Raw genomic sequence first — 20044 nt, 5'->3', positions numbered from 1 at the left:
CCTTCAATTTTAATACATGAGTGGAATAATTCATAATTATTATTGCAATTGTTCAAAATCCAAAGTATCACAACTCTGCATCGAGGTAGCTGCTAGCGCGCTAGGGGGCAGTGCCCATTTAGCGCTCAGTGCGCCCTCCTCCCTCGTGTTTGGAAAGGCATCGGATTGGTCTAGGAGTTTGATCGAGGTCTCTTTGGACAGATCTGATCGGGGGCTTTTCAGACATATGACACATTACGTGATGACGTAATCGCCCATTGACACAAACGTGTTAAGGCAAAACTAGTCAAAATCGCACCATTCAACTACATCACATGTATTGATCAGCACATCTGAGAAACATTAGGGTGTAGTTTGGCCTTGCAAGCTCATAAACAAGTACACACAACAATTACAATTACACACGGAAGTAGTAATCGGAGCAGGAATGTGACATAAATGTTTGTTTGTTTACAGAAATAATTTCCATCGTCATGTTTCTTTTGATAATTATTATCTGTAATGTGTTAGATTAAAGAAATAAACTACATAATCACATTTTGGTGAATGAGAGCTTTCATTTGATATATGACTCATCAATGTTTGGTATGTTTGAGCGATACGAATATGAATATGAATATTATTAGGTCATTTTCACGAGGGGGGGGGGATTCAGATTTTATGATGTTATTTTATGTAACATAAATGCAAAAGTGATGGGATGAACAAGAAAGCTGAGGTTCTAAGCTTTCAAATGATACCATATAGGTGTAGGCCACTGTTCCACAATTTTGATGATGCAATTTTGGACCCACCGGTGGGTCCAAAGCTCAAAGTGATGTTTGATTTATTTATTTATTTTCTATACATGCTAGTATTGTCAATGGGAATGTCATTTTGTGTGAGTTTTCCCTCATGCTCTATGTGACTGACATTTTGGCCTTTTATTGGACAGCTGAGTCTATAAATCCAGATCCATAATATGGCTATTTTTCTGTTTAGATATGATCATTTGCCACAGTATTGAAGGGATTACCTATTTTCACCCTTGAACAACATTGTGTTCTCAACCAAAACTCACCTATAAAGGCAGAGGATCTTTTTGTCCGAGACTGGATTATGTCGTTAGTGTCATCAACAGTTAAGGGATTAAATGTGGCTTCAGTTTGCCCTTCGGTTCTTGGCATCCCAGTGTCCTCCTGTAGAATAACACTGAGGGATTGTATCAAATTCAGATGTTTGGTCTGGAAGTCAGTATTATGTCATATGACGTGCCTTTTGTTCTCTTCTATTTCTGTAAAACCAAAACAGCATAAAAATTAATACAGAACAGTTGTACTGGATTGTCAGTGGTTTCACTCAGAGGTCATTATTAATCATATGCTATTATTTCACCAGAAGTGTCAAATATTTTTGTAAGAGAACAAGAGGAAGACAGTTAGAGAGCAAGAGAGTTGCTAATGTTGCATAATAGAGATGTAAGGCTTAAAAAAACCTTTCCGTCCAAACAGTCAGTCTGATGTTGACTTTGACCCGTCCTAGACATACGCTAGCTATTAAAAGTTAATATCAGCAGTGCTGACACTGAAACATTTGAAATATAAGCAACACCACAACTGCTGAAAAACTAAGTGTACCAAGGGACTGAATGTTCTCTTTACGTGCATTTGCAAACATGTTTATTCATCAGTAAGTTCATGTGGGCAGCGAATTGAATGAAGTTATATCCAGTTACATTCAGTTTTAATAAATCTTAAATAATGCACCTAACCACAATGTTTCATTAAATTACATCAGTATTACATCAAGAATGGTATTACAAGAGCTCTAGTCTAGATCAGTGGTTCTCAACCTTTGTAACTTCAAGGCCCCCCGTTATCAAAGTCAACACTCAAAAAGCACCTATTAAAAGAAACTAGAACTGTAAATACATTAAAACGGAATATCAATGAATATCAAAACATGAAATTAATGATTTAAAGCACTACTCCTTTATTAAAACAAAACACATGTTTTATTGATGCTGTAAACTTATTTAACTTATAGCTTTTTTGGCATTGTAATTGTTAATACATTTTCTTTTAAATAATTATCATCTTTAAAAGTGGTTTAAGAACCACTGGTCTAAACATAGGCCCCTCCAAAAGCACCCATGTTGTTGTTCCCATGAGCTGAGCTTCCAGAAAACTGAGTACTTTTCAAGAGCAAATAAAATATTCCATGTTCATGACCCCTGATTGGCAAAGTGAGACTCTGTCTGTATATCGCATCTTTGTTCATCAATTAAAACCAATAAACAGGCCACTGTCATAAGAAAATCTGTGTCAGGACAACATTTAACACAAATCGTGAGAGAAAGGAGGAAATGAATAGAAAGGCTGAAAGAGAAAGATTCAATTAAAGAGTTTACGACAATTAATTTCTCACACTTGAATGGCATGACAGCCGGAGAGTGAGTGGACAGGAATTGTGGGTGATTATATCATGCTGCATGAAACTGTAATACAATAGAGACACTGTTTTGTGTCTCTACTGAACTACATCTTGCAAGCACTCACAAGGGCAACGCTTTCTGATTGGACAACTGTAATCTGAATTGTTGATGCACTTCATTTAACATTCTGAACAAATCAAAGAGTTCCATCCACCTGGAGGTTATTGCAAAAGCTCTCATACTCAGTAAGACAAGACTGGCTGACTTACCAAAACTCTTTTAAGTTTCGCATCTCAGAGCAATTGGGAATCCTATCATTGTAATACAATTCACTTGCAGTGCAACAGAAATACTGCTTGTAGATTATAGGTTACAGAGCAGCTTTGCAAACATTCAATCAATACTACACTCAAAATGAGTGCTGGTAAGATAGCAACTGAATGAGACAAAATATGAATGCAGAACTAAAGAATGTAAAATTAGTTCTTGAACACAATGTAGAAATTATGTGAGAATAAAAAGCTGTTGAATGAATACAAACCTTCAGTATGAACCTATTGTTCCTATATTATTACACAGTGATTTATTTATTTTTTTTTCAGTTACCTCTCATCTGGCTTTTTTCATAATTCAGAGAAAAAAAAATGTCAGAAATGAAATATATTAGCACAATTGCAGGGGAGAAATCTGAATTACTTTTTAAATTTTTATTTTGTGGGAAAAATGAATTGCAAGATGCAAACTCAGAATTCAGATAGAAATAGTCAAAAGTGTGAGATGTAAATTTATTTCTTTGCATTTCACACTTTTTTTGTTTGTTTGTTTTTAAAGGTAATTGCAACTTTTTATCTCACATTTAAAACAAAATTGCATTCTGTGTGTCCTGTGGCAGTTGTTTTGTATGTTGTAATAAATTTTTTAAAAATTCTATCAACTGAAATCGATATTTAATATTCACATATTTATTAATTTGGTGTACAGCCGTTTAATACAACAAATAATGTACTCATCTTTCATAACGGCCTGTGAAAAAGTGTTTATATAATTTAGAAAACCAAATTAGAAATAAACTATAGAATGTGCAATGAGAAGACACAAAGCGTCACACAAACAAGGTGTAAAAGTCATTTAAGAAAAGTCAGAACAGAGGAACAGAAGGGATGGATGTCATGGGTACTTACCTAACAGTCAACATCACGATTAACCTGTGAGCAGAGAAAGAACCGGGGGGGACTGGGATGAAAAGAGGAAGTGGACCACGAGTCAAGAGGGACAGCAGAGGAGACAAAATGAGAGGAGGGAGCCAAGAGCCAAGGGGATTGGAAGGAAGTTGTACATCCAAGGAATGGAAACATATTGGACACTAAAATGGCCATAAACTCCCTAAGAGAGGTCAGGGTTACAGAAAACGGCTGGGGAGATTCAAAGAGGCAAGAAGGCTGTCAGCACAGCAGTGGGGAACCAAGGTGCAACAGGTTCAGCAGAACTCAGAGAGAAGGGTGAGTCTGCTAAAGAAATGTGGTTTATTATATGCACACATGGAGCCCCAGAGGAGGAGAATATGGATATATATGGGAATGAATACATTTAGCACTGCTTTTTAATAAAGTTAGCATATATATAAGTTAGCATATATATATATACATTTTAGATATCTTTTTGATATGTTCTGTCATATTACATAATTTTGCTACCATTTTTATTACGGGCACGAAAGATGACAAATCAGATGACTTTTCTATCTGGGGGGGGTGTTAAGTCTCCACATGCATATATACAAGAATCAGAGACTTGGGCTGAACATTTTTATACTTTGGTCAGTAATTCTAGTAACCACCATCAATGCCCTAATCACCACTAACGTCCTATCTATATTTATTCAGAATCCAAATTCAGAGTAAATTGTCATATTTAGATGAGAGTTTCCAATAACGAGACCATACGGCTCATCAATGCCTCTTTAGCTGCAAAATAGATTAAAATGCTTTTCTTTCTTGATCTTCCACGAAAGAAGATAAACCCTGACCTCTTCAGAGAGGTTCTGAAGCCTCTTAGATTACCTAGCTCGCCACTAAAACTCAATCAAAGAAGCTTTTGTCAGGCTGTAGTGCCTGGCGAGAGCGAATGTGCGCCACAGTGACCTTTCTACAATAGCCACTGTTCTACAACATGAACTATGGAGCTTAACAGCAGCGAATAAGGCCGGTCCATTCTGAGGAGACAATTGCATTCTCTAGGAAAGCAAGAGCCTACTCTGCGGCCAACCATCAAATGCACGAGCTTTTCTGGATTAAAGCAGTCTATCTAGCCATTGCAGGGTCATCAGCTTTAGGGAGACGGAGCAGCGAAGACAAACAGCAGAGCCATTGTAAAATTCTTATGGCATCTGAGCTATCACAACAAGCACAGAGCCGCACAGACACGGGGCCAAAATCAACAGGCTCTCGATTCCTCTGGAACCATCCAACGTGATATTTACTTTGGAGAAATACGAAGCAATGCACTTTGTGAACATGATCACAGAGATGAGTAAAGGTTTCAGATTTAGGTTGATTCAGAGCGTGACGCTTTTTCTGAGACATACGCTGTGCGGTTGCATACAATGGACGATGTGTTTGACGGATCGTTTTGGCTGCCTGTCTAGGCCACACACCCGAGAGAAATAAACCACTACGGAGCTGGCCTGAATAAATGATGTGTGAATGTCTAACTTAGTCGACATACGTAAAGTACGGACCTCCGTGCAGTCCCAAAATGGGGAGTAACCAGCAGGGGGGATGGGAGGGCGTACGAACGCATTAAAGTGGCGAGGGGGTGTGGGTCACAGAAAAGACCCATAAGAGGATTGATATCTGACCGATCCTCTGTTTTTCTTCTGATTCAGGAGGGTAGACTGCTTCCTTGTGTTGTCAAGATCTGTCATGGTATTAACATGCCTTCAGGGGCTCCTTCAGATTAACTCCCTGTGAAAATCAAGGATGGCTCTGAACATTTATGTGGGTTTAAAGAAATATTTTGCTCAAAAATGAGAATTCCATCATCATTTCATCTTCCTGTCATCGAAATACATATGACACATATCTGAAATGGCACAAAAAAGACCCATTAAAGCGGTCCAAGTCTTTAAGAAAAGATCTCTGTAACAGAAACAGACAGATATTGAAGTCAGTATTCACTCTGATAAATTAATGAATCTTTCTTTCGTGTCAAATCTGGTTGATACAGTTTGCAAAACTTATCTGAATGATTTACTTACAAATCATTTGTTAAAGGGATTGTTCAGGGAAACAATGGTCACGCTTTATTTAAAATCCAATTCTCACCATTAACAAACCATCAACTATGACTTTTATCTCAATAAACTCCTTAATAGTTAGTAAGGCAGTTGTTAAATTTAGGTCTTGGGTAGGATTAGGGATGTAGAATATGGTCATGCAGAATATGTGCTTCATAAATTCAAAATAATAGCCAATATGTTAACAATAGACATGCTAATAAGCAACTAGTTAATAGTGGGAATTGGTCCCTATACGGAAGTGTTACCGATTTAATTTAGACTTTTGTTTACGTCTAAACAATGATGGACATGCAGTCATAAAGCACATATGAACACACAAACCTGAAAACCAATTAGATTACTTCTAGCTTGTGACGTACACACAAACCTGTTTACCATACATGATGCTCTCCATGTATATATGTGTAAATAAAAGCCTAAATTAAACCTGTTCATCATATAAAGCAATCATATCTGGTCAATTCATATGGATTTGTTCTATAATGCCTTTGTGATGAATCTTCTAAGTTTTGGTTACCTGGACGTATAAAGGAGAGACAGAAACCTCTCAGGTTTCATTACAAATTCGGTAACACTTTATTTTAGGGTCTCTTAACTAGTTGCTAATTAGCATGCATATTAATAGAATATTAGCCATTTATTAGAAGTAATTAAGCACATATTAATGCCTTATTCTACATCCCTTATACTACCCAATACCTAAATGTAACAACTACCTTACTAACTATTAATAAGCAGAAAATTAGGAATTTATTGAGGGAAAAGTCGTAGTTAATAGTTAATAAGTGTTCCCTATTCTAAAGTGTTACCAAAAATTATCTTCATTTGTGTTTCGAAGATTAAGTCTTATGGGTTTGGAACAACATGAGGGCAAGTAAATGACGACAGAATTTTCATTTTTGTGTGAACAATTCCTTTAACAGCTCTCTGGATTTTTCAGTGAGTAACAACTACAAGTTATTGTATGGTTTCAGAAGACTTGGAATATAGAGCATGAGTGAAGTACTTTTACAATATTTTATGGTGCTTTTGTACCATTTTTTGACGTTTAAAAGCTTCAATCATGCATTCATTTTAATAGTATTGAAACAAGGCACCAGCAAATTATACATAAATAAAAAATAATAAAATGTGCTCAGATGGGTTTGGAACAACATAAGAGTGAATAAATGATGACCGAATTTTCACATTAAATTAACGGAGGCTAGACATCGTGCAAAGACTGTGATGCAACCAGGAACACAGTAATCTTTGATCTGTGATCTGAGTTTTAGCTCTCGCACTTTATTGTCAACAGGGTCATTTTGGAGGTTTGGCAGTCTTCCCTGACCTTCTTCTGTTCCCAGACAGACAGCAAATTGACAAATGAAAAGACTGATAAACAAACATGCAGACAGCTTGATAGGACATCTGAACACGCTAAGATCTGCTACAGTGCCCTCGGCTTTGCGGGCCAGACGGTCGAGCCAACCATCTTGGCAGCACACACTGTATGCCACCCACATCGGCAGAACCCTAACCCACCCAGAAGAAATCAATAATGTGGATTCATCACAAGCATTGCACACCACATCAATGTGGCGTAAACTGACAAATTTGAACATTTTCCATAAAGAGCACAGAGGAGATTTTGGACAAGTTCAGTTTTCTTACTCCATCGTCTATAGGAGTTACGACAAAAGTTGAGCCAAGTTGTGTTTGAAAGGACCTTATTGACCATATGGTAACATTATATCCCGATGACATACTGCAGATGAATACAAACCAGTTCTAAAATGTAGGCCAAGAAAAGCATCTCTGTCGGTGTGTGGAAGACTAGGGTGAAGCAGCTGTTGTTGACTCATCTCTCTTCATTTTTAAATAAAGTTTGTTGTTGGCGCCCTCTGCTGGGTAAGATTCTTAACACAACAAACGCGATTGATACCATCCTCTACGATTGTTGCCAGCCAGTCGTATTGTAACGTTATAACTCCAGTGAAATTTGCATCCATACCTTTCTATCTATCTATCGTAAATCACTCTACCTTTTCTCCATACATATTCTATTACAGAAATAGAAATTTACAGCTTCAGGTGGGATGATATAAATCGAAAATAATAGTAATCGAAAAAGAAAATCCAACTATAGGCTACCTATAAAACAGTCCTTGTGAGGTTTGGAGGTATTGAATTCAAATTACTTTATAGTTCAACTGCATCTCCTGGAGAAGTCTCACCCTATCACATTTATGCATGTGCAGACAGAGGATGAATTATTAAGAATTCGAGAATCCTCACAGGCGCTGTCCCTGCTGGAGAGAAACCTCAGCTAGATCAATATCTGCTTCACCTAGTGTCACTCGACAAGCGCTGGGAAATTGCTGCTCTACAGAATAAAAAAGTCCTAATTTCTCTCTAGGTCAAAGCTATTACTTTTCCAAAATATCACGGGCTCAGAACGCTCGAGCCTATCCAGGATTTTCTCTGTGTCGCCAGTGTAGGAAAATACAATAAAGTTGCAGGTCTAGTCTCGAGTGGACCTTTCCTTCACATTTGCCGCATTTCAATTTTCGAGATGGTAACTATGGAAACTCATGAAATGTTGACTACGATGATTTGAGGGGCTAATACTTTCTTTCACATTTTCTATTCAGGTTATAGACTGGAAAAGTACAGGTTCGTGATATTTCTCGCTAACCTAACTGACACCTTCTGTAAATTATAGCAGCAGCAAAGCTTGTACAAAAAGATCCATACAGGACAAAAGTTGAATAGTGGGAAAGGAGGCATATAAAGGCAAAAAGTCTGATCCCTACCCAGAACATTTGAGGATAAATGTAAAAATGTCTGAAAGTACAGACAGTTATGATAGGTAAAACCTTGGTTCTGTTGCTGCTGTACAATAATAAATCTTTTAGGCAGATGTCTTTAGTGCCAACTGATGACTGCCAACAGAGAAGCTCAGTTGCTGAACAGTCCAGCATTCAAACCTTTTTTCTCTCAAATCATTACCTCAGCAAATTGTTAAATTATGCCTTTAAAATAAAACTGTGCAAAAGCAAGAAAAATAAGTTATTTGGGCCATCGGTCTGACATAGAGAAAATTAGATGGTAACATAAATCACTGTACCCTGTGTTGTGCATGTTCACTACACTTGCAATGTAAGCATCATATGTAAAATGGTACTATATGCATGTTTCATAGGTAGAAAAAACTCTGGTGAAGCACTTGACGGTATTTTGGAGAGCCATCCACCTAAGTACAAATACAAGAGATGAATATTTAATAATGTCTATGCTTGCATGTGGGTTTCTGCTCCTCTGACTTAAAACCTGTTTTGTGGCCCAAGCATTTCACTAAAATGTTAATGTTTATGTTAATATTACCCCATTACATTGTGATCATATATAGGAAATATCTTTTTAAACTCTTAAAACAAAAAGCATAGGCTCCACAAGATTTATTTTTTCCCCCAAATCAAACATACTTTATTGGATGTATACCATACAGCTGATAAACGATGACTGACTGATTGATGTTAGTGGAATTATAATTATGTGGAAGACAAAGAAAACACATCTAACAATATTAAATGAGTATCATTAGACATTTCCAAACATGAACAAAGAAATCCAACCCAGAAACAACAAAATAATCATTCAATCCTGGAACACAAAAAAGACTCTTTAAGACATAATAAATGAAACTGAAGACACTATTGCAAAATATGTCTTTGCCCAAAGTGTCAGTATTAACAGAAGTATTCAAATATTGCATAACTGTAATTATTTATTTATTTAATTTTAAGTCAATGTACTTAACAAAAAGCCAAATAAGAAGAAAAGCCAACAACACTGTTTATCATTTTTTGTTTAACTGTGAGATCATGGACAGGTCAGATCATGAACCATCATCAGGCAAATGTTTTCCTCTACATTACAGAACAAAACAGAGAAATCTGTCATTATGATTAAAAAATACATTGTCATTTTCCAATTCATTCTTGATTAGTACTATGTTTGTGCACCGAACAATCAAAGCAACTGTGACTCCCAAAACCAAAACAACAAAATATGAAATAAAAATGCAACAAAATAATGGACAAATATTATTTGGGAAATGTAATCTTAAATATTATTTTTTAAACACTTATTACTTATCAGTAAAAGTTCAACAACAATTAGTTAAATCAACAGAACAAAAACCTGAAAAGAAATGTGAAGAAAAAATTACAGCAGTAGTTGCTAGTTTAACAAAGTTTAAGCCCAATTTAGTAATTATGACACTACTTTTGAACCTACTTAATTGTTAAACTCAGTTAAAAAAATGCTCAGCAACTCATAAAGATATGCAAAGTAAAAGGTATTTGACATTCACAATAATTTCCCTCACTGCAGTACAACGCTTTAAGACTTAAACACATTTGCAGCCATTCAGATTTTATTCTGTGTGTGGCAAACAAAACCCAAAGAAAAAAGTGAACAAATAAATTGAATCTGAAGGACATTTTCATTTGGAATTTTTGTCGCTCTAATAAATATTCATAAAAACAAATGAAAATGTTCTTATAAAAGACTCAATCTCTTTGAACACAAATCTAAGGTAAACAATTTGCATTACTGGTACCTTTTATTTTACTAGCATGTATTTTTAATTAGAATTTAGTGAGGTTTACTTGTTTGTCTTCTAATTAAAAAATAAAAGCTCTGAAATGTGTTCGTTAACGAGTCCCTCGTTATCCACTGTACAAAATTAAATAATCAACAAAATTTACTTGGTAAAACTACACAAATGACTCTTCATAGGCCAAAATATACAGAAAAAATTTACACATTTCTGTGATATCTGCAGCTAAGACAAAACACAACAGCTGCATCGTTTTAGGCAAATATGATTACTTTATGAGATGATTGCGAGTTACTCGCCTAGTGGACAAAGCCAGATTTTCACGTCCATAAAATACAATTAAAAGCAATAGCAAATCATATTCTTGAAATATTTGGACATGCGATGCTTGCGGAGATCTAAAAATATAATGTAGTGTTGCAAGGGATCCCTTTTTACATTTCAATCTTACTGAATTTCAATATTACACGTAACCTTTGCAAAAAAAAAAAAAAAAGTCCAAATGAGCAAGAAATGTAAACGAAAACTATCCCAGTTCTCTCGTTCAACAAGTGCAAGCCGTAAACCTCCCTCTCTTCATGGCTCCTCACTGTTGAGCGCACTGGCCTGGTTGCTCCTTCTGAGGGCTGTCCAATGTGCTCTCATTCTTCTGCTCCACTGCCACCTACAGGACAACACAAGCAAGTGCAAGTGAGTAGTCGAGTAGTAGCAAACATTAGCCACAAGGAGGCAGTCACTCACAACAAAAGGAAGTCGGGACTAAGAACCAGTGTTTTGCCAACTTCTTTCAATTAAAAGTAGCTAAAACTGGTAGCTAAATGTCACTAGATTACATCATAATGGCAAATTCACTGATCTATATAAAAATGAATATAGATCAGTGGGCAAGATGAGAACTTAGATAATGTTTGTCCAAGACGTTGCTATATTTGTCCCTAAACTTTTGAAAAGTTGCTAAATCTAGCTACAAAATTGCTAAATTGGCAACACTGCTAATAACCTAGAGTAAACTGAACAACCTAATCACAAGCATCACCTGTTCTCACATGCTCATCCCAATTCAATCTGCCCATGACTGACCTCACCGGGGTTCAGACACCTGCTGCCACTGTCCTGCCCCACAGCTATGCTGCATTTATCATATACAGCAGGATGCTTCATCAGCAGGTTTCTCTGTCATTCCTATACTGAGGTTACAGGCAGAGTTTTACATCTTGTTCCTGCCGTCCTGCTGTTTGTTGCACACCTCTGCTCAGTGATGAATCACTCCCTGTGGCTGCTGAACAGTAATGGGAACAGATGTTTGTAGAAAACAGCTCCAGCCACCTTAATGACATGTTTGGAATGCAGTAGGGAAAACAAGCTCTGGCAGCTGACACAGCGGGTTGCTTGAGGGTGACAACTTGTCTTTCAGTGGCTTTGTCATGACATTTAGCTCAGACCCCCCCGGAGGGTTTGAAAATCACCGCTAAATAACCAAATTAAATTACTGGTTTTCTAAAGTGTAATACTTAGGGTGAGGACAGGTGTATAACAAAACATGGTATAAACAGCTATAATCACTACTACACTAACACAGATTTAGAGGAGAGTGGGGTAAGGTGTGTCATCTTGCAAAATGAATATATTAAAGTGCCCTTATTATGGGTTATGAAAGGTTCATATTTTGGTTTTGGGAGTCCCCAACAACAGGTTGACATGACATGCAAGGTCAAAAAACACTTTAACTTTCTTGTAATATGCATATATTTTTACCTTATTTGCTCAACGACTCCCAAACGATTCGCTCAACGATTCATTTTTCAAAACTTTGCACGATGCTTGGTGATTGGTCGATTTCATTTAAAGCAGTGTTTGTGAGCTTTTAACGCTCCAAAAGCGGCACCTAGTGGCAAAGAATGAATTCGCATTTTCATTCAGACCAATGCGAAAATCAAGTATTTCCCAGGTCTGCGCACAAGTGGGCGGACAATATGCTAATGTTTCATGTTGACCTCAATATGAAACGGCTTGGGATTAGTTTTAAAAATGACTCGTTTCAATGATTCAGAGTCGACTCTTTCTTTTGAGAGACAATGGCTGTTTGTAGGCTGCATATGTCATAAAGAAGATCTTATTTTAGGATATTAACAGCTATAAATTTGATTAAATAAATCATTATTCTTAGTTAAGTGTAAATTGTTGTAACATGCTTTTGACTCGCAAATGTAATGCTCAGTTAACTGAAATAAACAAGGCTTGATGACGTATGCAGCCTACAAATGCGACCTCCGGAGGATGCAGCCTTCCGTTTGAGAATATACATATTTGAGAATATACGAATATAAATATTATATAGTTAGGTTAAAATATATGTGGTATTATAACTTATTTTAGTATCATTGAGATACTAGATATTAGTATCATTGAGATCAGTATATATATACCGTATTGACCCGAATATAAGACAATGTTTTTTTCTTGGAAATACATCTGAAAAAACGCGGTCGTCTTATATTCAGGGTCTAGACTTTGACACGTCAGTAATACACCCACAACAATAGGTGGCGCCAAACACGCATAAAACGAGTGTGCCATGAAATATGTAATGTATGTGTGTTATAAAGATCGCGAGAGAAAAAAGAAAAAGAAAAGCTTACAGCGGCACGAGTCATGACTGTCATGTTAGCCTGATGGGAACAAACTTCCTCTGTAAGTGATTTTAAAACACAAGACAGTAGGCTACCCAGATTTGAAGACTACAATAAGATTTCACTTCTACTGTTAATAAAATGTTGGTAGGCTACTATGAGATGGATAGCCTAAATGTTATATAATTCAGATGGGCTACCTGTTAGTTTTATGGTATATCAAAAGTGTATATTTTCAGTGTCATTGCTGGTACATTTTACCAGTATTTACCATACTTTCAAAACAAAAATTAAAATAGGAAAAATATGCAATTTGAAAATAATTTAAGAAAAAAATGTTTGAACCAAACAAGATTTGGTTTTCAAAAAGCCTTTTTCCAAAAGGTAGATCTGGAAAAAGGGGGGTCGTCTTATAATCAGGGTCATCTTATATGCGGGACAATATGGTGTATATATATAGTCAGGTCCATAAATATTGGGACATCGACACAATTCTAACATTTTTGGCTCTATACACCACCACAATGGATTTCAAATGAAACAAACATTTGACTGCTTTAACTGCAGACTGTCAGCTTTACTTTGAGGGTATTTACATCCAAATCAGGTGAACGGTGTAGGAATTACAACAGTTTGCATATGTGCCTCCCACTTGTTAAGGGACCAAAAGTAATGGGACAGAATAATAAATCATAAATCAAACTTGCTGCGTTCCTTCTTTTTAAGAATGTTCCAAACAGTTGTTTTGGCCACGCCTAATGTTTTTGCTATCTCTCTGATGGGTTTGTTTTGTTTTTTCAGCCTAATGATGGCTTGCTTCACTGATAGTGACAGCTCTTTGGATCTCATCTTGACAGTTGACAGCAACAGATTCCAAATGCAAATAGCACACTTGAAATGAAGTCTGGACCTTTTATCTGCTCATTGTAATTGGGATAATGAGGGAATAACACACACCTGGCCATGGAACAGCTGAGAAGCCAATTGTCCCATTACTTTTGGTCCCTTAACAAGTGGGAGGCACATATGCAAACTGTTGTAATTCCTACACCGTTCACCTGATTTGGATGTAAATACACTCAAATTAAAGCTGACAGTCTGCAGTTAAAGCACATCTTGTTCGTTTCATTTGAAATCCATTGTGGTGGTGTATAGAGCCAAAAATGTTAGAATTGTGTCGATGTCCCAATATTTATGGACCTGACTGTATATATAAATAAAATACGTTTTTAACGTTTTAGTAATTTTGTTGTTTTTGCCACATATCTCTATACAATTTTTTGTAGTTATTTTAGTACATCAAGTAAAATTTATAATAAAATAAAACCAACAAAATAAAACCAACAAAATAAAATAAAATAAATGACCATTTTTTAATGACACTTTCAGTTGATAGCAGATATCTAAAATATAGTTAAGTGTGTTAATTTTACCTCATTCCTCCTTGCCTGGAGGACAACTTAAGTAAAAGGTGGCACAGCTACTTCACCCTCCCCTAACACACACACACACACACACACACAGAATACCTGATAGGAGTAATGTGATTTGTAGGTGATCCATTTCTTCAAGTCATTTCTGTCCCCTACCGACAGAGAGCGAACAGTGGCTTTGGACGCAGAAGTAGAGGGCATGTCAAACTCAACCTCCACCAGGCACTCAAACTTAGGAGGCACTTCCCAATCTGAGCCCAGCTCCAAATGACAGTAGAACGTATGAGGATGTCCCAGTGCTACAAAAAAATACCATCCACAACCATATTAATGTAATGTATGCAATATTAACGCAAATAATTAATTCATGCAAATTACTAGAGGACCTTTTAGATTAAGTAAACCACTGGACCTGAGCAGCGTAGATGTATAATTTAACATGAGCATAAATGTATAATTTAACATTAGCACAGAACTGGCCTTGATTCTGCTAAAATGAACTGAAGAAAGTGATGAACATGATGATGGCAAACCTTTGAATATGCAAAAAAAAAAGCTAATTTTTAACTTGAACTTAAACATGATGTAAATATCTTGTAAAGTTGCAAAAAATAGCTCATGAGTCATATGAACTACTTCTGATATCTATATTATAGTGCCTTTTTGTCCTTTCAAGAATTTGACATTCTCCTTTTGTGTTCTATGCAAGAAAAAGTCATATGGGTGAGTAAATGATGAACTTAATATTCTATACATTTCTTCCATACTATTCTTTAAAATATGACTTAAGAGAAGAGAGAATTTTACAGAGAAAGAAAAATTGTTTGAGAAAAGCTGAATTGCAAAGCTCAGGGATGTCAGACCGTGAGCCTGTGAATTAACAGATGATGACAGCATGAGCTTTGTCTAACCAATCAGACTTATGCAGGAGGAGGGGATCCCTGCTGATATGCTGATATACTACTGAAAAGCATAAAGCACCAGCCATTGGCAGAAAACAAAAAAACAGCACTGGCCACAATGCAAATGCTATGACAACAGAAAATCTACAAACAGAATAAAAGATTTCTACACCACTGCACTTGCTTTGGTAGTCAATACTGCGTTAAGAGGCATGGCTTTTACCACAGCATTGTGATTTGGAGGTTGTGAGGATTTATTCAGCAGAAATATAAAAATCTTTATAAAAAACTGGGTCCCACTTTATATTAGGTGGCCTTAACTACTATGTACTTACATTTAAATTAATCATTTGATACAATGCACTTACTGTGTACATACATGTTTTTACATTGTACTTATATTTTTAAAAATACCTATATGTACTTACATCTGTAATTAATTTCTGTAATTATATTTATAATTACACTGTCAACCCATCCCTTGCACGTTAACCCACCCTTAAACCTACCCAGACCACCAAACCTGTCCCTAACCTTACCCATGTCCCCCCTCAATAGCAGCAAAAGTGTTTTGCAATACAATATGAACACAATAAGTACATTGTACTTATTTTTTTGATGTAAGTACATAGTAGTTAAGGCCACCTAATATAAAGTGTAACCAAAAACTGCTATCTATACTGATATTATTATCATGACTATAGTGAAATACAAACACTGATATAAGAGTATCATTTTCAAATATTGGCAATATTTCAAAATCTTTCATACAGAGCACCAGTAAAATCATTATACAGTGACACTAAGAAAGAGTTACAATTGTTGGTTAATTTACTGACTAGGTCGATATGACATTCATGTGATGAAACAGCAAGATAAAATAAAGCAGCTCTTAAATAACTATTTGCTTATGCTATTGCATAAGAGTAACAGAGGAGAACAAGATCAGTTTGACCTGAATGTGGAGACAGTATAATGTAATGCTGTATCTAAATATTTCGATTTGTAAGTCACTAACATTTAACAAAAACATTTAACATTAGGGATGTGCATGAGTAACACAATAACTGTTTGACTTCTAAACTACTTTTAAACTTCAGAACAATACAGGACACCTTTTCAGTGTTCAGAAACTCTTAAAGGGATAGTTCATCCAGAAATGAAAATTCTGTCATTAATTACTCACCCTCATGTCGTTCCAAACCCGTAAAACCTTTGTTCATCTTTGTAACGAAAATAAGATATTTTTTTATGAAATCCAAGAGCTTTCTGACCTGCATAGACAGCAACGGAAATACCACATTCAAGGCCCAGAAAGGAAGTAAGGACATCGTTAAAATAGTCCATGTGACATCAGTGGTTCAACTGTAATGTTATGAAGCTACGAGAATACTTATTGTGAGCAAAGATGACAAAATTAACAGCTTTATTCAACAATTTCTTCTCTTTTGTGTCAGTCTTCGACACGCATTCGCAACAGTACCATAACATATGTGTGTGTATTCCTCTGCTTGTAAACAAGGTGCAGTGCATCCAGGTTCTACTTCAGAACGCCGGCTCCTGTTTCAGCAGCACCACACGCATGCGTCATTGAAGACTGACACAGAAGAGGAGAAATTGTTAAATAAAGTTGTTATTTTTGTTTTATTTGCGTGCAAAAGGTATTCTCATAGCTTCATAAAATTACGGTTGATTCTTTGATGTCACATTGACTATTTTAACAATGTCCTTACTACCATTTTGGGCCTTGAATATGGTAGTTCCATTGCTGTCTATGCAGGGTCAGAAAGCTCTCGGATTTCTTCAAAAATAACTTAAATTGTGTTCTGAAGATGAACGAAGGTCTTACGGGTTTGGAACGACATGTGGGTGAATAATTAATGTCAGAATTTTCAATTTTGGGTGAACTATTCCTTTAAGATAATTCTTGTTGTTACACAATTTGATTCTATAGCCACCTCAAAATCAAACCCAAGTTCCCACCTGAGTTCTTGTCTGGCAGGCGACTGATCCTCCACACCACAGACCTGAAGGCCTGTTCGTATTTCGCCGTGCCAAGCGTGACCCTCATGGCCGGTTCGGACCCTGATGTGCTGGTTGAACCAAAACTGGCTCCTTTATTGAAGCGAGCCTTCAGGGATTTCTCTCCTGTCACACTCTCCCGCTTAAAGTTCTTTGCCCAAATTTCTGGTATGGGGTAACGGATAGCAATATTCTCACATGGTATTAATGTTAAAGGATCCCGATTAGATGAAAACCCTGTTGACATCACCAGCCAGGACTGTACCTCCACTTCTGCACCCTTGACGCAAGCAACAGTTCTCAGAGTGAAGGGAAGGGTTTTTTCAGCAAATGCCGTTCGGAAGCGCAGCAGTTCAAAGCGACGACCAACCGGCGGACTAAACGTAATGGCTCGGGACTCTGCAAACTCTAACTGGTCCGTACACTCATGCAGTCGACAATCCCTCAGTTGAATCCAACGTGACGTTGTGTTGGGAATTATGTCATGCCGAGAAACCACCTCTTTACCTTTGACCTGGACATCATTGAGGCCGATACTGCAAGGTGGAGATCCGTTCAAGAAGGCTAGCATGTTCACTCGGGTCAAAACTAGCTGCTCCAAGATACGGCTGTCCCCTTTGGAGACAATCCCATAGAAGTTATCCCTCACCTCCACGTGGATCTCCTCCTCTGTGTAAGTTGTTGGCCAGTTAAGACCTTCTTGATCCACCGAGAGGCCCACAAGGCTCTCCTGCAGAGCATGTTGAAAGCTCAAGAAGTCTTCGTAGTTTGTTGTCCCAAGCTTCACCGCTTGCTCTCTCACAGGTATATGAACCACTGTTACCTTGGGCTGGATCTTCCTCTTCTCTTTGTAAACCACATGGTCTACACTGATGGTATGAACACGGCCATTCTCATCGTAGTTCTGAAGCTTGGGTTCAGATATTTCATGCTGGGAGTTTAGCTGGAACTCTTTGAACGGCTTTTCCAGCCCTTTCTCATAGAAAAGTTGCAGCTGGCCGCTGTTCGTCAACCTGACAAATATTGGTCCCCAGTGACGTGAGGACATGATGTTCTTCTTCTCAGGGATGCGCAGGAGCATGGGCCAGCCATCCTGAGGAGTCATATGGTCTGGTTCATAGGTGGAATCATCAGAGTCAACTTCCTCCACTGAACCATCTGGTAGAGTAGGACTACCGTCACGGTCAGGGTCAGAAATGTGAATGTTCCTGAGCTGATCCAGACCATCTATAGGAAAGCCTGATGGGATACTATCTTTTCCAACTACAGAGTCTTTCTTAGATGAGAAAAGCATAATAGATTCCCTTTTGATATCAGAATCTTGATACTCAAAGAACGATGAGCTGAAGGTGGACACATCTGGTACCTCCTGACACAAGCCAATGCCTTGGGACGTTTTCAGGTCTGTTTTATCAAAATAGGCACTGAAAGGGTTAATAGGAGAAGGTTGCAGGTTTGAGAGCTCATCATCCAGGAAAGGGTTCTTCTTGGTGTAAGGCACGCTGTTGTTCGACAGTGTGTTATTACAGTCAAAGATGGAATTGGTGCCATCTGGGGTCAAGTCCAGAATGTGTCTCTCTGTCATCTGGCCACAAAAGGAAGAGGAAATCAGGTTGCTGTTGGCATCCTGCAGAGGAGAATTGTTGAGGTTATCCAGTTTTATATTAGACCGTCTCCCTGGAGGTTGGAAAACTGAGTCCTCATCATCATCAAAGGTAACCCAGCTAGCAAAGTGGTTGGAGGTGACATAAGATTGGCCATTAGTGTGTTGGTTGTTTGCTGTCCAGTTGAATGAATCCATGTTCATTCCTTCATCCTCTTGGCACACAGAAGAATCTATCAATAAAAAAAGAATACAGAGCTGTTTCAACACTTTTAGATGAAATTTGAGAAGGAAAAAAGGCATATGTCATATATGAGAGGCAGACATAATCTTATAAACAAGAAAAAGAATGACCTCCTTGGACTTTCCAGTGTCCTTTGAGCCTATTTCTGAAACCTAATGAGAGTCACAATGGTTGGATTATTTTGGTCCAAATCAAGAAACGACTGAAAGACATTTCCACTAACAGGAAAGAGGCAGGTTCCAATCAACCACAATTCATAAGCATGCATTCGCATACATTCACTCTCTTTCCACATGCTATGCATTGATTTCAATATAGATATATTCATATTTTATAAGAAGAGGTGTGATTGACTACAGAATAATGAAGTTTTCAGTCTGAGAGTTGTTTTTTTTTTCCACTAGGACAAAATGGATCTATTTTCAGGAACAATGGGATAGTTGAATAATCGATTTCTTTTTAGTCACACCAAGGTCACAGAAGACAGCTTGAAGACCATATCACAAGAGATTAAATTTCTTTGTGCTATACCCCTACTTTTTAACGGCTAACAATTTGACTATTTACCACATTCGGATTACAGACCTTTTCTCGGTAAGTACGTTTACATGCACTTTTAAAAAAATCTATGTTCCACTAAAACAGTAAAACAGTTTTTAAAATGTCATGTAATCACTTTTCATTTGAAACTGGGACGTTCAATGATTCTGAATGAACCTGCAAAAAAGCATAAGTAAGAGTGATAGCAAAAAAAATATCATTCATTAATGAATCCTTCTGCTCTCTTGAACCAAGCTCAAACTCTTGTCTGTTCTAGTTCTCCCATGCCAAATTAGAGAGACAGTCTTTACCTGTTGCTAGGCACCAGCATTCCCCACCTCAGACCTACTTTC

The 20044-nt window shown here is 37.2% G+C and overlaps 1 protein-coding gene across 4 annotated transcripts in view; it reads right to left on the bottom strand.

Annotated features, from left to right (window-relative positions):
* Positions 1-9156: 9156 nt before the first annotated feature.
* The window catches only part of ston2 (stonin 2), a 30786-nt gene continuing 19898 nt past the window's right edge, over positions 9157-20044 (bottom strand). For all 4 annotated transcript variants that reach the window (XM_058749497.1, XM_058749498.1, XM_058749499.1 and 1 more), the window contains 3 exons: positions 17266-19140; positions 14477-14679; positions 9157-10981 (listed from right to left, as the gene is read on the bottom strand). In XM_058749497.1, the coding sequence (XP_058605480.1) occupies positions 10904-10981; positions 14477-14679; positions 17266-19140 (2156 nt within the window). In that variant the 3' untranslated portion in view covers positions 9157-10903. The remainder of the gene's footprint in view (positions 10982-14476; positions 14680-17265; positions 19141-20044) is intronic.

The sequence above is a fragment of the Onychostoma macrolepis genome, chromosome 17, assembly GCF_012432095.1.
Source record: "Onychostoma macrolepis isolate SWU-2019 chromosome 17, ASM1243209v1, whole genome shotgun sequence".
In the NCBI taxonomy this organism is placed as follows: Eukaryota; Metazoa; Chordata; class Actinopteri; order Cypriniformes; family Cyprinidae; genus Onychostoma; species Onychostoma macrolepis.
Note: the sequence above shows the minus strand (reverse complement) of the source record. Positions and strands in the feature narration are given on the sequence as shown.